The sequence below is a fragment of the Petaurus breviceps genome, unplaced genomic scaffold (assembly GCF_028583685.1).
Source record: "Petaurus breviceps papuanus isolate PSGF00001 unplaced genomic scaffold, PetGlider_PUasm1.0 186, whole genome shotgun sequence".
NCBI lineage: Eukaryota > Metazoa > Chordata > Mammalia > Diprotodontia > Petauridae > Petaurus > Petaurus breviceps.
Window position 1 is genome coordinate 35,382,433 of NW_027185798.1, and position 16,781 is coordinate 35,399,213.

The 16,781-nt window shown below is 45.2% G+C and overlaps 1 protein-coding gene across 1 annotated transcript in view; it reads left to right on the top strand.

The window, feature by feature from the left end:
* NOTCH2 (notch receptor 2) overlaps nucleotides 1–15,390 on the top strand; it is a 182,157-nt gene extending 166,767 nt beyond the window's left edge. The window contains exons 27-34 of the mRNA XM_069090209.1: nucleotides 590–732; nucleotides 2,026–2,236; nucleotides 2,470–2,566; nucleotides 3,062–3,230; nucleotides 7,289–7,590; nucleotides 8,182–8,329; nucleotides 9,979–10,076; nucleotides 10,785–15,390. Coding sequence (XP_068946310.1) covers nucleotides 590–732; nucleotides 2,026–2,236; nucleotides 2,470–2,566; nucleotides 3,062–3,230; nucleotides 7,289–7,590; nucleotides 8,182–8,329; nucleotides 9,979–10,076; nucleotides 10,785–12,173 — 2,557 coding nt within the window. The 3' untranslated portion in view covers nucleotides 12,174–15,390. The remainder of the gene's footprint in view (nucleotides 1–589; nucleotides 733–2,025; nucleotides 2,237–2,469; nucleotides 2,567–3,061; nucleotides 3,231–7,288; nucleotides 7,591–8,181; nucleotides 8,330–9,978; nucleotides 10,077–10,784) is intronic.
* The last annotated feature ends 1,391 nt before the right edge of the window (nucleotides 15,391–16,781 follow it).

The window sequence follows — 16,781 nt, forward strand, 5'->3', positions numbered from 1 at the left end:
TCACCACCCCCTTCCCCACTCCCCTCACCCCCAAGCTGCACAGGTGCCTAAAATTCCACTGATGGTCATTAAAAACAATGTTTTTTATTGAGCATTACCCTCTCCAGATGCCTTGTAACATGAAAATGCCCCAAGAGTAGAGTAGCCCATTATCAATCACATACCTTAGTCTGAATTATTTTATCAAGTTCCTCACTTTCATGATTCCTAACTGAAATCAGTACAGTAAGAGAATGGGGAAGAAGTGTTTTGAGCATGGGATAGGTTTGGAGAAGGGCGCTCTGGCACCACTGAGATCCAAAAGGAAATTGTTGAGGACAAAGATAAAGGGCTGAGGTGCTCAGGACAAGCTTTCCCAGTATCAGTCGAGTGCCAGCAGACTGGCCCTACATCAAAGGGCTCTGGGGGCAGGGGACCAGTGCCAGGCTCTTTCTAAAAGCAATACCCAGAAGTGAATAGAGTGGTGATGGGCCCGCAGGAAACAGGGAGTATTCAGCCCTTTTTGATGTGATGACTGCCAGACTTTGGTCTCTTTCACTAGCTTAGGGTAAGCCCTGCTCTCATCTTCTCTCTCTATTCTGTCTCACAGCTCCAGGGTATTCCTAGAAATTGACAACCGCCAGTGCATCCAAGCTTCAGAACAATGCTTCAAAAACACTGATGCTGCTGCAGCCTTTCTGGCCTCTCATGCCATCCAAGGCACTCTCTCCTATCCTCTTGTGTCTGTCTTGAGTAAGTGGCATGGGCACTGGCCGGGGGGGAGGGGAGTGTGGAACAAGATGGGGCTGGAAGAAGAGGTTATTCACTGTGGAGGAGAAGGGAATATGCATACCTCGGGGTATAGGTAGCCCTTGATTTTTTTCAAGAAAGGGACATAATGGTTGGGAAGTTGAGATGTACCTGCTTATCATTTCTTATAGAACAGTAATGTTCCATCACAATCATAAACCACAACTTGTTCAGACATTCCCCAATTGATGGGTATCCCCTCAACTTCCAGTTCTTGGCCACCACAAAAAATGCTCTATATCACTACTAATAAGAGAAATGCAAAGTAAAGCAACTCTGAGGTACCACCTCACACCTATCAGATTGACTAATATTATAGAAAAAAAGGAAAATGACAAATGTCAGAGAAAATGTGGGGAATTTGGAACATTAATGCATTGTTGGTGGAGCTGTGAACTGATAGAACCATTCTGGAGAGTAATTTGGAACTATGTCTAAAGGGCTATAAAACTGTGTATACCTTTTTATCCTGCAATACCACTACTAGGTCTGTATCCCAAAGAGATCATAAAAAAGGGAAAAAGACCCATATGTACAAAAATATTTATAGCAACTTTTTTTTGTGGTGGCCAAGAATTGGAAATTGAGAGGATATCCATCAATTTGGAATGGCTGAACATGTTATGGTGTATGAATGTAATGGAATACTGTTGTGCTATAAGAAATGATGAGTAGACAGTTCAGAAAAACCTGGAAAAACTTACATGAACTGATGCTGAGTGAATTGAGCAGAACCCAGAGAACATTGTATGCAGTAACAGCGACATTGTGCTGTGATCGACTTTGATAGACTTAGCTCTTCTCAGCAACACAATGATCTAAGACAATTCCAAAAGCCTCATGATAGAAAGTGCTATCCACATCCAGAGAAAGAACTGTGGAGTATGAATGCAGATCAAAGCATACTATTTCCCCTTTTTTTTTCTGTCTCATGGTTCTTCTGTTGTTTTTTTTCTGATTCTTTTTTCACAACATGACTAATGTGGAAGTATGTTTAATATGCTTGTACATCAGATTGTGTATCAGATATAGGATTGTATATCAGATTGCTTGCCATCTTGGGGAGGGTGAAGGGGAAAAAAATTTGAAACTCAAAATCTTATAAAAGTGAATGTTGAAAACTATCTCTACATGTAATTGGAAAAAATAAAATGCTGTTAAGTGGGGAGGAAAAAAAAAAAAAGAAATGCACCAAATAGTTACCCTGGCTAATCTGTTGGGCCCACTGGCTTTCAGGTGAGTCACTGCATCCCGAGCCAACCCAGCTTCTCTACCTGCTGGCTGTGGCCTTCGTCATCCTCCTCTTGGTAATCCTCCTGGGCGTGATCATGGCGAAGCGCAAACGCAAGCATGGCTCTCTCTGGCTACCCGAAGGTTTCATCTTACGTCGGGATTCCAACCACCATACGCGCCGGGAACCAGTCGGACAAGATGCTATGGGACTGAAGTAAGAGATTTCACCTCCTCACCCTTCGTGGTATCAATTAGTGATAAAGCCTCAAAACTAGACCTTGTTAACTTTCACTGCGCAGTAGATTGCACTGAGTTGGTGATTCAGACTGCATTGTCCTTAAGCCACAGTCACTGTCTAGGTATATTTAATCACTGTAGATAAATCTATAATGTAACTTTCTCCATTTTTTTCTCTTTCTTTAAAAACAACAAATCTTGTCCCATTAGAAGCCTGTCGGTCCAGGTTTCAGAGGGTAACTTAATTGACTCCAGCACCAGTGAACATTGGGCAGATGATGGTGCACCCCAGGCAAAGAGAAGCAAGGTAACACACATAGTAACTGTTGTCCCATTCTACCTAGGCTTGTTGGGATACCTCGCTCCCGGAGTGTTCTGGGGGAAGGAAAGGAAAAGAGTCTACTTTGGGTGCCCAGGCAGTGTCCTGCTGATCCAGTAGTGAGGGGTGAGAGCTCAGCTGTCATACTTCAGAAAGAAGTCCAATAGGATCCCTGGCTCCCACATCCCCTCTGGCCACAAAGTTAAACTTGCTAGACAAATAGGTAGTCCCATCCTGAGCTTTGTTTCCTGATAGTCTTCTCTCAGAAAGTGAAGGAAGAATGTTAAGAAGCTTAGTTTGGATCCTCTGTGTCTTGGACCACAGATGCAGAGAAGGCAGAGATAGAGTGGGTTGTGACTACTCCAGGAGAAGGGGATACTCTATGCTGCATATGTAGTGAGACTGAAGGGAGACATAGGAGTTTCCAAACCTTGGTTTCTTGCCTACGTTCACTGGCAGTGGGTGTTGTTTCTTTCTTTCCAGGCTGAAGATCAGGCTTTACTTTCAGAAGAAGATGACCCAATAGATAGGCGCCAGTGGACACAGCAGCACCTTGAGGCTGCGGATATTAGGAGGACGCCATCCCTGGCCCTCACCCCACCTCAAGCCGAGCAAGAGGTGGATGTGTTGGATGTGAATGTCAGGGGCCCAGGTTGGTGCATCTTGTTCTCTTGTTCTACTCCAGGCAGTGCGTCTTCTGAGTAATCCTCTCCCTGCTTCTGATGTTTGCCCTTTGGAAACAACTAGGGAAAATGAATATAAGACAGTCTTGGCCAAAATCACAAATATCCAAGAAAGAAGAGAACGATGTCCATCACATCAAATAGAGTATATTTAGATAGAAAAGAATCCAAACGTTGAAAGACATCCCAAGGACCAGAAGAATGATGTGTGTTTTGTGGAGGAAGGTACAGAAATAGGAAATACCTAGTCTTAGAAATTAGTAGGATAAGTAAATTAAGGCCCAGGAAGAGGAAGCTGGTGTCTGGCTGAGTTGAGGTGATTCTGAGATCAGTTGTTCCACAGTGTAACAACAGTGCAATATTCACAACACCCATGGTGACTATAAATATGCTGGTGTAGATGTGAATCACAAAATGTAACAGGCTTTCCACATGGAGGACAGAGCCAAAGCATTTATTCAAATACCAGAAAACTGAGTTCCAAAACCAGAAAGTCAAAGTCATTACTGTAGCCATGAAGTTGGTACACACAGTTAATGCAGTGAACATCCACATTCCCAAGCCTTCAAAACAAAACAGGCTCCCTCAGGCAAAGATCCTGCTTTCCTCATTCACTCCCTCAAGCAAGGATCCTCTTCTCTTCACTCATAGTAGCTGCTCAGCCTCCATGCTGCTCGCTCCTAGCAGTTCTGGCTCCCATCAGTCCTCATTCCTGGCAGTTCTCAGCAGAAGTTCTGGCTGGCTCTCAGAAGTTCTTCCACCACCAGTTCTGTTCTCAAAATCTCTTCCCTGCCCTACCCCTTCCTGCCACATCAGCGAGTTTATCCCACTGTGGGATTCACAAGTTCCAGGTCTCAATACTTGACACAATTATGAATTTGAAACCAAGCACCAAGCATCCACTAGCTTGCCAATACAAGGGGCATAGAAGATCTTCAAATCCCATAACCATTACATTTGGCCCCAAGATCTTTCATGTTCCTCACATGGCAAAAATACATCAACAATACATTTCATCACATGGGTTAATGGGAGTTTTAGGAATAACTGGTGTCAACAGAATTTTATAATATAACAAAGATAACACCCAATAAACACAGAAAACAATATTTTAGGGTGGGGCTGGAGCACAAGCTCCCCATCATTCCCCCCACCCCAAACAAATGGGGCCCCAAACCTTGGAGTAAGGGACGAAGGTCTCTTCCTCCATGGCTACTTACTGCTGAAATTAGACATAGAGATGTTCCTGTCCCAAGGGGTCCAATTTGAGAGGTCAGTTCTTTAGCCAGGATTTGGAATGTGCTTGATGCCAGGTCCAGGGGCGACATGTCACAGTTGTGGACAGGGGGTGACATCCAGCTCAAGCTATCAGGCATCTACAGGTGGAGGGTAGCAAGCCTGCGGAAACAAATCTAACAAAGAAGGTGGACAGACAAAAAGCCAAGAAGAAACACGGAGACAATAACCAGAAACAAGGTAGACATAACCCATCAGAGGCAGGGCTGTTAACCAAAAAGGGCCCCAGGCTCCTGCATTTCCTTCTTCCATTATATTGTTAAACCAATATAGGGTCTGCAATCTTGTCTATGTATTTCTTTATCTAGGCTGGGTCTTGGCCTATTTTCTGTTCTCCCTGAAGGTGTGGCAAACTTCGATACAATGATTCCGGAGTGTCTGTAGGAGTGGTTCCTACTTCTCTATTCAATCCAATATTAAGTACCTTTTCTTGGTATATCTTATGCAGCTCTTCAGTTGGAATACCATCTATTATTCTAAAATCTACCCCTGTTCTCAATAGAACAGTAAAAAATTCTCTTTTTGTCAATCTGTTTTGTCTTTGAATCCGCTGGCTATTTACTCTTCTCTCTCAAGGAAAGGTACCTTTTCCCCATTCCCCTAGTCACTTAATTGTGAAATCTTATCCAGCACCTCCGAAAGAGGGTTCCCTGTTTCCCCAATTAATAAGAGTCAGAATTCAGTGCTTATAAGCAGGAGAAGCCCTCTTCACTATATTTCTATGAGGAACTCCTGCGGGGGGGGGTATCGTGATAAGCATTTGCATCTCCAACCATGATAACAGTTTTCATTATCTCCTCCTTTAGCTTTCTCATACAGTCTAAGTGAGTACCAGGGTCTGTCTCCACCAGGCCACATAGAGTCAGTGGGATATTGCCTATTGCATCCCTCTGCAGCTAGAGCTAAGAGATTAGTTCTCTTGCTAGCTCCTCACATGTGGTGATCCCTAAAAGCTTGGTGTACAAAAGGATTCTGTACAAAAGGTGCTTATGAATTTTAAGCAGTCCACACTGTCCAGTGATATTTCTCCAGCACCTTCACCACTGATTCTTACCATCCAAGACACTAAAGACTCTCCCATTATTTGGTGAATTGACTCAATATATCACTAACCTACTATTGAGTGACATCCTCAATTATCTCCCTGAACTCTGGCACTGGCAGTTCTCCTGCCTTCTTCTTAGTATGAGGAGAACTTCTGCATCAGAAGACTCCTCATCTAACCTTGTTCCATTCTCCTGACACACATTCTCCTGGCAGCTGTTGGGGGAACTCTCTCCAGCCTGTACAAAAGCTGCATGAACATTCCTTCTGCTAGTTTTTTGCTTCTTTTTAGCTACATGAACAGCAGCTTATTCTTCCACCACCTGAGACCCTCCAGCTTGCTCTTCTGAGTGCTGTGGCACAGAAGAATCCTCACGCAAACCAACCAACTCCCTTGCCATCTGAGCTTTTTCCTCCAGCAGCTTATCTCTACTTTTATGCATAAGAAAATAACTTGTTAGCAAGACCCAGCCTCTCCTGCATACTCCTGCCAGTTCTTTGCCTGGTTCTATGGGTTCTTGCAAACATCTTTCCAAATCTCCGGGTTCTCCCTTCTGTAGCCTCAGTTCACAGTTTTCACAGAGTCCTGTGCTTTTGGCCCATTCTCTTGCTAGAGAGGAATAAGGCAAATCCTCCCATCTTGGGATATCCATTTCTCCCTCTAAAGCCCTCCTTCCAAATAGAGGCCTGACATTTTGTGATCCCATCCTCGTCGCCAAATGTAACAGCACTGCAATATTCATAACACCCATGGTGACTATAAATATTCTGGTGTCGTTGTGAATCACAAAATGTAACAGGCTCTCCCCATGGAGGACAGAGCCAAATTTATTCAAATACCAGAAAACTGAGTCCCAAAACATGAAGGTCAAAGTCACTACAGTAGCCATGAGGTTGGTACACATAGTTAATGCAGTGAACACCCACATTCGCAAACCTTCAAAACAAAACAGTTTACCTCAGGCAAAGATCTACCTCTCCTCACTTACTCCCTCAAGCAAGGATCCTCCTTTCCTCACTCATGGTAGCTGCTCAGCCTCCATGCTGTTCACTCCCACCAGTTCTGGCTCCCATCAGTCCTCATTCCTGGCAGTTCTCAGCAGAAGTTCTAGCTGGCTCTCAGAAGAAGTTCTGCCACCACCAGTTCTGTTCTCAAAATCTCTTCCCTGCCCCACCCCTTCCTGCCACATCAGCAAGTTCATCCCTCTGTGAGATTCACAAGTTCCAGGTCTCAATACTTGACACAATTGTGAATTTGAAACCGAGCACCCACTAGCTTGCCAATACAAGGGGCATAGAAGATCTTCAAATCCCATTCCCATTATGCAGTTGGATTTTTAAATTCTTTGGGTTGTCTTACCATCAGTATTTAGAAGCTTGTATAGGGATGTCAGTTCCTTGAACTAGACCATTTTGCTTAGTAATTTCAGCTTTATCTATCCTGTAGAAGAGCTTACAGGTTGAACAAGGGTGCATGCGTATTCTCCTATTGTTATTTCCCAAGAAGGCACCTCAGAGAAAAGTACTAAGCAAATGTAAAACAGTGCTGATGCTTTAGCATGAGGGATCCAGGAATCTTCTTTTCCTAGAGTAGAATTCAGACCCAAACAGCATGTAGCTGTAGCGTGGTGCACTTGAGGATTGTCTTCCATCTCCTTTAGAATATGCCTCTGACCTCTCCCCCCAGATGGCTGTACGCCACTGATGCTGGCATCCCTCAGAGGAGGCAGCTCTGACTTGAGTGAGGATGATGAAGAAGGAGATGAATCTTCAGCCAACATCATCACAGACCTGGTTTATCAGGGGGCCAGTCTCCAGGCCCAGACGGACCGGACTGGGGAGATGGCTCTGCACCTTGCAGCTCGGTACTCCAGGGCAGATGCTGCCAAGCGTCTCCTTGATGCGGGCGCAGATGCCAATGCCCAGGACAACATGGGGCGGTGTCCTCTTCATGCTGCAGTGGCCGCTGATGCCCAAGGTGTCTTCCAGGTAAAGCGTCTGGGAGGAAAGGATTAGAGGAATCCTAAGAATGCCTCACAGTTTTAGAATGCTTCAGACTTTTCAAAACTTCTCTATGAGAAAGGTAGAAGCAGATATTGTCTCCATTTTCTATATATAGATACTAAGACACAAGAGAGGCATATGGAGTCGATGGCATCACATAAGGTTTCTGTTCAGCCATGTCCACCTCTTCATGATGCCATTTTGGGGTTTTCTTGGCAGAGATATTGGAGTGATTTGCCATTTCCTTTTGCAGCTGATTTTACAGATGAGGAAACTGAGTCAAACAGCATTAAGTGACTTGTCTGGGGTCATATGGTAGTGTCTGAGACCAGGTTTGAACTGCAGACCTAGCTCTCTATCTGTTGCACCTTATATATTATTATTAGAGCTCAGGAGGTCCTTATGGACCTTATAGTCCAAGTCTAGAGAAGTTGTGTCTGTCTTGGCCAAGACCATAGATAGTAAATGGCAGTCACAGGATTTGAACCCCGACTCCAAATCCAGTCATTTTTTCACCAGATCCACCTACTACATTATGTGCCTCTGTCTGATGACCTTGACCCTGTCCCTTCACAGATTTTAATCCGTAATCGTGTGACAGACCTGGATGCTCGGATGCATGATGGGACAACGCCCCTGATCTTAGCTGCCCGCCTGGCTGTTGAAGGGATGGTGGCCGAACTGATCAACTGCCAGGCAGATGTGAATGCAGTGGATGACCATGGTAACATGCAGTGGGAAGGAATTTTCACTGGCAGGGGTGGGGAAGCTGCTGCCTTGTCCTTAGTGAGAATGCTGAGGATTAGAACCTGTTGGGTAGCGCTAAGAATGCCACTGCTCAGTTACTTAATAATGCTTTCCTTATTTGGGCACTTGGCCTGGCAAAGAGGGCTATAGATGCACAGCATGTCTTCGAAAGATATTCTGTGTGTATCTTCATAGCATGTTCTGAGGAAGTTAGTCTGTCATCTCACCAATGTGGGAATTCCTTCTCCTGGATGCAGATTACAACCCATGCACAGCCTCTCCCCCAGTCCTCCATAGAGGACCCAGTTGGCTTTTGTCCTCCTCTCAGGACGTGGCCACCCCACCTCCTTTTTCTGTTTTACATCTTCTGGATAACATAGGTTAAGCCATTTCTTCCATCAGAGTCCTTGTTGGTGATATGCCATAGTCTTTTTAAGCCACTGTATCACTCCATTGCCCTCTGGGTCATCCACAATTTTAATTCTTTGATTCCCTACCAGATAGCCTCAGTAGAAAGAACACTGATGTTATCATGACAGGTTCTTATTTGTTTGGGGGGAGAGGTCAATGAAAACGTTTCACGATTCCCCAAAGGAGTTAAGCCGGCTCTTTTCCTATTCAGGATACATCTCATTGTCCATACAAAATTTATTTATGAATTGACCGACTGCACGTCACAGTGGTCTGAACAATAGGTATTACTCATCCACTTGGTTTTTTATGTGTATGTAGATTGTTAGACTGAAATTTTTGAGTGCTTCTAGAGCTCATTTAGGAAGTTCCATAGTATTAGCTGAGGAGGTAGAAAATGACAACAATAATGGTAATGATAACCTCTATTTCTCTGTAAACCTTGAACATTTAACAGTGTTCAGAGAAGTTAGGCAGCTCACGTGTGGTCATAGACACAAAATAACAGAGCCATGGTTCAGGCCCAGTTTCCTTGACTCCCATGTCCAGAGCTTTTTCCTTAGGACCATACATACTTCAAGCCTTTTAGGACTTTTGACTTTATTTCCAAGCATCCTTCCTCCACTGATGCAAATCACAAACCCTCTATAACATAGTAGATGGTCTTATGGGGCTTTGGCTTTGGCTGAGAAATTGTTCATGCTAGGGCCATTCTGGTGTTACCTCTCGGCTAAGAGAGGCTGCTTGCACTTAATGGTTAGCTGCAGGACTGACCAACCCCTTGTGTAGCACTGGCCTAGCCACCAAAGACTTAGAATCCCCTTCCCATCACTGTGACACAGAACTGGACTTCTGTGGAAGTAACCTGTCAGAGTTGGCAGCTAATGGTGAAGTCAGTTCTGCCTGAGCTCAGAACCACTGTCCAGCTGGGCCTTGTGCCCAGGAGACTTTTTTATGCAATTTCTAAAGCTGTCTCTGAGACCCCTGGAAGATGAAGGTATTCTTTCTCAGGCCATGGTGGGGCATGGTCTTCTTGCTGCCTTCTAAGGAATGTTCCTCTGTCTTCCTCAGATCATGGAGACTTCTCATGCACAGTAACAGCCTTTCAGACTTGGGGCAAGAGGGCAGGGGGCAGAGTTTCAGTCATTAGGCAAATCAGGAGCACAAGCGACCTGGTCTCTGTCTCCTTCTGAAGTGACTATCTCCCATGTACAGGTAAATCTGCTCTCCACTGGGCAGCTGCTGTCAACAATGTGGAGGCTACTTTGGTGCTGCTGAAGAACGGGGCCAACAGAGACATGCAGGACAACAAGGTATGGGCTCTGGGCCCTGAGTCCAGAGAGGCTTCCAGGGATGCTGGGGACACTGAGGCAGCTTTGCTGGTGCTTCGTGCAGGGCCGCAGGCACTCTGCTCTGCTCAGCTCTCTCTCCCCTTCAGAAGGCTGTGACTCTGTAGGAGATGCAGCAGATGCCTCAGCAGCAGGCTGAAGGTGCCGCCCTGGCCAGGCAGCTGCTTCATGGGGGCTTCCACTGGCCTCCTTCCCACTCGGCCTCCCCTCGTCTCACTCTTCTCCTTCTCTTGGAGGGAATGGATCTCTCCCAGTCTCTGCCTCCTCTCTGTTTGCCCAACTCCCCTGAGACTCTTTGCACGTTCACTTTCTCCCTTAGCCTTTTTCCTTCTTACCCCCTTTCTATTCCTCATGCACCTCTCATTTCTTGTTTTTGCTCTCTCTGTTGCTTTCCTTATTCTTGCAAACTTTCTTTTTCTTTTCCTGTAATATTCATGCTTGGTCTTCTCTGCTTCTTCCCTGGCAGAATTACTTTGTTCTTGGCTCTGGTCACCCCACCCGGGCTCTCTCCTCCCTTTCACTTAGGACCCTCAGGCAATGGACCTGCTTTCTTTAAACACATAGAAATGTTGGCCAGATTCTTGGTCTGAAATGGCCTGAATCACCAAGATGTTCCTTCATGGGTCCTGTTAAAATATGCCCTGTGTGGGGGCTTTTCTTTTACTTTTGCAGGAAGAGACACCTCTTTTCCTTGCTGCTCGAGAGGGGAGCTATGAAGCAGCCAAGATTCTGTTGGACCATTTTGCCAACCGGGACATCACAGACCACATGGACCGACTCCCCAGGGATGTGGCCCGGGACCGCATGCACCATGACATTGTGCGCCTCCTAAATGAGTACAACGTGGCCCACAGTCCCCCTGGCGCCATGCTGACCTCAGCTCTCTCACCCGTTATCTGTGGACCCAACAGATCTTTCCTCAACCTGAAACACACCCCTGTGGGCAAGAAGCCCAGGCGCCCCCATGCCAAAGGCACCATGCCCACCAGTCTACCCAACCTTGCCAAAGAGGCCAAAGATTCCAAGGGTGGGAGGAGGAAGAAGTCTCTGAGTGACAAGGGCCAACTGTCTGAGAGCTCAGTGACCCTCTCCCCAGTTGATTCCCTGGAGTCTCCTCACACCTATGTCTCTGATACCACATCTTCTCCCATGATCACATCACCTGGGCTCTTGCAAGCATCCCCCAGCCCAATGCTGGCTACTGCTGCACCAGTCCACACGCAGCACGCAGTATCTTTCTCTAACTTACATGAGATGCAGCCACTGGCCCATGGGGCTAACACAGTCCTCCCCTCTGTTAGTCAGCTGCTGCCCCATCATCACCTCGCCCCACCAAGCAGTAGCAGTGGGGGGAGTTCGGGCAGGTTACACCCAGTCGCTGTCCCAGCTGACTGGATGAGTCGGATGGAGATGAATGAGACCCAGTACAATGAGATGTTCGGAATGGTTCTGGCTCCAGCTGAGGGTGCCCACTCTGTCCTGGGACCACAGAACCGGCCGGGGCAGCCCGATGGGAAGCACTTGGCTGCCTCCCGAGAGCCACTGCCCCCCATCATGACTTTCCAGCTGATCCCCAAAGGCAGTGTTGCCCAGCCAGCTGGGGCTGCCCAGCCACCACCCAACTGCCCTCCAGCTGTCGCTAGCGCCCTGCCCACTATGTACCAGATCCCTGATATGGCCCGTTTGCCAAGCGTGGCATTTCCCACAGGCATGATGCCCCAGCAGGATGGGCAGGCAGCTCAGACTGTCCTCCCATCCTACCATCCATTCCCCAGCTCTGTGGGTAAGTACCCCACGCCCCCGTCACAGCACAGCTATGCCTCCTCAACCGCTGCTGAGCGGACGCCCAGCCACAGTGGCCACCTCCAGGGTGAACACCCTTATCTGACACCATCCCCAGAATCTCCTGACCAGTGGTCTAGTTCATCCCCTCACTCTGCCTCCGACTGGTCAGATGTGACCACCAGCCCTACCCCTGGAGGTTCAGGTGGAGGCCAGCGAGGGCCTGGGGCACACATGGCTGAGCCCCCACCACGCACCAATATGCAGGTGTATGCATGAAAGAGGGTGACCAGTGCTGGAACTGAACTGACGGGCATGTGTTTAGTGCTGCTGATGAACAAAATGAAGGTCATCCAGGATGGAAATGAAGAAACTTTTGGGAATTGGGCTCCTAGAGCAGGACAAAGAGGGGCTTTCTCTGCCCCTCTCAGATGTTAAATGGGAGATATTAATCATCATTGCCTATTTGTTGGGGGACATGTGGTTTCCTTTGAGGTCATGGCTTCTTCTCACACCCTGCTAACCAAAATATTTGGGAAGTGAAAACTGTCTATTGGAGTCATGTATATTCTTTTCCCATTGGGAAACCCCGCCAGCCCCCCACTCCGGTTTACTGATTACAGTATATCCTTTTTAACAGCTTGGAATCTTGAAATGTGTGTGAAGCTCTAGGTTCCTGTCACTTCTCTTGATTCGACCAAAAGTCAGAAGTCCTCTCTTGGGAACTTATGTCTTCCCATCAGGCCTCAAATGACTTTATTCATCTTGTCCTTAGAAATTCCTCTCCCTTCATTTGGTGCTTACATTTCTGCACCTTCTTATCAGTAGTTCTCATGCCAGGTGTCTTATCTGTGGTCTGGCCACATCTGTATATGTTATAGAACTATATGTGTGTATTTAATGCTTTTAATCATTCCTACCCAGGAAGGTGATTTTAGTCTTCTTTTTCCATACTCATTTCCAAATGCCCCCAGGAGCTCCTAGGGTTGTATTTTGGTTACGATTCTCACAACTTTTCAAAGGGTGTTTCTTCAAGGAATGTATATATACCATTCTATTCATTGCATCTCCACCAGAGGGAGAATGGAGGGGTGATATGTTTTCATTGCAAGGCGATGCTCCTATTCCCATCTGCTGCTTTCCAGTGTTGGCCACCTTCGGTGGGGAGAGTGGCCAGGGCAACATAGATACATTCAATTATACACAGACAAGAGGAGAAATGACCTCTTGTCATTTCTTGGATGTCTGCATCCAGTAGGTGTTGGCCGTATTATTATTTCCCAAGCTCTTTACTCACTGCCAGTGGCAGAACTCGAGGACTCTAATGTCATATTCTTCCCCTCTTCTGTTTCATCTTCCAGCTAAAACTACTCCATCAGACTTATGGCTGCCGGGCTCTTCTCCATGAAGAAGCCCCAGGTCTTCTTCATCACCCTGATGAGTGATCTCACTTCCCAGTGCTTACTTAGTTCAGTGCTCCCTTCAGAATCTTCTCTCTAGTTCCAGATTCTTATGCTGTCCTCCCTCATACACTTAGTTGTTCTAGTCTCTATACACCCTGGAAGTTCTCCACCCCTCCAGAAAAAAATGGCTGACCTTAGCCCAGTCCAAAGATTTGTAACAACCTATTGGAAGCATGTTGGGCCCTGGTCTTTGTGGAGACGCCCCAAATTCATTAGTATCTGTTTGGAACAAATAGAACATCCCTTTATGAAGACTAATGTCTAACCTTTCTGAAAGATCCTCTCCTCATGGGTGCTGAGAATGGTAAAGGTATTTGCTGTCATGGCTTTCAAATTGTGATTTCACCCTCATTGGGTTTATTTTTTTAATTCTCTCTATCTGTCCCAGCTTTACCCTTATCATGCATGGACAGGTCATCCAGCCTTAATCATTAACCAGATACTCACACCTTCATGCTCTTCACCAGGTCAGTCTCATAATTGTCAGCCCTAGATGTAGGAGTAGGAATATTTGGAGAGTTGTTCTTGCATCTGGTTAGAAGAGCCGGCTGATCACTGATCCTTTATGTAAAGCCATATCGTCATCACATTTGCAGAGACCCCTGGGAATTCGTTCTTCCAGGTCATTTTGCAGGTATTCATGGGTGAATTCTCCATTTGGTGTAAATAACTGCAGTCCTTATTCCTGCCAAGCCCTGCAGGCATTCTTGGGACTGCGCAGGAGTCTGAAGTATCTGATACGGTTTTATGTGGAAATCTGCCAATTTGTGGATGATTATGACAACATCAGATGACCAGGAGGGTCCTGCTAAAGGGTACAAAAACATTTAGAGCCACTGAACTCCATTAGCTCTGTTTTAAGCCATGAGAAACTAAACAAAACCCTGCTGGAATGAGAAGACATTCAGCTAATTTTCTCTGCCTTTCAAAGTCGTCAGTGAAAAGTTCTCAAAGAGTAACTGTCTTTGTTTGGTTTACCCTGCTTAGTCGATGTCAGAGGCAACTTAATAATTGCATTATTATTTACCTACTTTAAGGGAGTACATTGGTATTTCATCTGAAATGATTCAGATCATTCAAAACCATTCCCAGATAAATGAGCCTAAATGAAAATTAACAGCTTCCTACATTGAGGCCATAATTAATCTACTTTCCCTGTCCACTACTGTCCAACTTTCTGCCACCAAAAGTATCAGCAATTTTACAAGCCCTATAGATAAGCCTATTTCTCCCCCTTCCTTGAGAACCCCACGTTTCAGTTCTCTGGAAAGAAGAATGTAAAAGTTAATTGGCACTCAAAAGCAACAAGAGTCCCCAACAGTGAAGAGGCCTCCTATCAATTTTTAACACCTTTTTTTAGTTTTTAAGGATTTCTTATATTTCAGGATGTGAGAAGATTGAGAAACTATTTTTCTGCTATTCTTTGACTTGGTTTTCATGAAGACTGATTTCTTATAGAACACAATTACCTGTGCCATGTATAGGATGTGATTTTTAAATTCCGATGGTCCAACCTCCTTTCCTCCTGCCCCAAAGGGCAGGAATTTTGCAGCAGCCAATTCTGACCTACATTTTGAGGGGACTTAAATGGAGAGAAGAGACTGTAAGTGCAAACAATCAGTGATTGAGCTGCTTAGGTACAATCCATGATCTTTATTTCTGTTTTTCTGTAGTAATGAACCAAAGGTATAATGTTCTTTTGCCTTAAGAACTGAAGTACATTGAATGTATGATGACCGGCTGGTGGGGAGGGGCACATTCACATACCATGTTGTCTGTATCCCCCATGGATGGTTTTTTTGGTACTATGTTGGCCCTTTCTGTACCTGTCTCAGTTGTTTCCCTTTGTTCAAGGGGGTATCACCTCTCTGTTGTATGAAGAACCCGTAGCCATTAAATGACTGCATTTTCCTGGTAACGATCAAGAGGATGCATGCCTTGTTTTTACTTTTTTAAGTTTTACTCCAAAAGTAGTTATGAGATTTATATGAAAACATTTTTATCACAAAATAAAAAGCTTACATGTCACAGTTCATGTGGCTTTGCATTCTTCTGTTTAGGCCCGTTCACTTGGATTCGCTGTAGCTCTTGACAGACAGGTGCTTTGGGGATCAGTGCTAACTTCCCTTACATTGTCCTCAGAGACAGTTGACACACAGTGCTGCCTTTCCTGCTCCCAACACTAACCAGTGGAAGATAGTATTAAAATTCTATTTCCTCGAAGTGAATAGAGCACCGGCTCTGGAGTCAGGAGGACCTGAGTTCAAATCCAGCCTCAGATACAACACACACACAAAAAAAACTAGCTGTGTGACCTTGGGCAAGTCACTTAACCCCAATTGTCCTCCAAAAAGAAAAAAAAAGGCTATTTCCTGTTACTTTAATTTCAGACAAAGTACATTTCATTTGAAGTAAAAAATGCTCCCCTAATGGAAGGAACTAAGTTATAGCAAGCTTTGTTGATGTTCTCTGATTTACAACCATATCCTGCCAACTGGGAAAGTATAACAACTACCATAGATACCATTGGAGACTTAAACATCATTGTGTAGTGGGAACAAACTGGGAAGGGCAAACACAGCTGTGCTCCACCAAGTATTCTGTGGGATGGTTTGAGAAAGAGAGAAATTAAGGCAAGTGCCAATAATAAGGGAGAGAGGAAACATGGGCTCCAAATAGAGAATATCCCAGCACGTAGTGGAAGTAAGACGTTGATGGTGAGATGGAGAGAAATAGGAAAACAGAAAATGAGAGCAAAGGTAAGAATGAAAAGAATAAGTAAAGGGACAAGGTCTCTTGACCATAGGCCCACCATTTGGTAACTTCTATGGACTTCAATATGCCTTATTTGTTGAGATGGGGTTACAAAATCTATTGAGGCTTTGGGATAAATCTGGGTTTCTAAATTGGAGAAATTCCCTAAACTAAGGAATTGAGATATACATTGAGCACTGGCATTTCCTTAAGACATAGACTCATCCAAATAACACCAGACTAAATAAATAGTAATGTCTTAAGGCAGAAGGCATTCAAGAGAAGCAAGCAGCCAAACTGCTTCCTGGGATATCTTGTGGATGGTAGATGAAAGTAACCTCCTCGTGAATTTAGGCAGCCAGAGATAAGAATGTTAGAATAAAGCAGGAATGAGTCATTTAACCTCTGTCTCAGTCTCCTCATCTGTAAAATGGGGATAATAATAGCATCTACTTTGCAGGGTTGTGGTGAGGCTCAAATAAGAATACTTGTGCTTAGCTCAGTGCCCCACACATAGTAAACACTGTGTGTGTATGTATGTATATATGTTCGCTATTATTGTTATTAGATGAGTTGGTATGGGAAGTTGGAGGAATTTTAAAGTGAAGAGTAGATTTAAATTAAGTTTTAAAGTGTTGATATTTGAGTGTAGTCATTGGAAGCAGAGGAG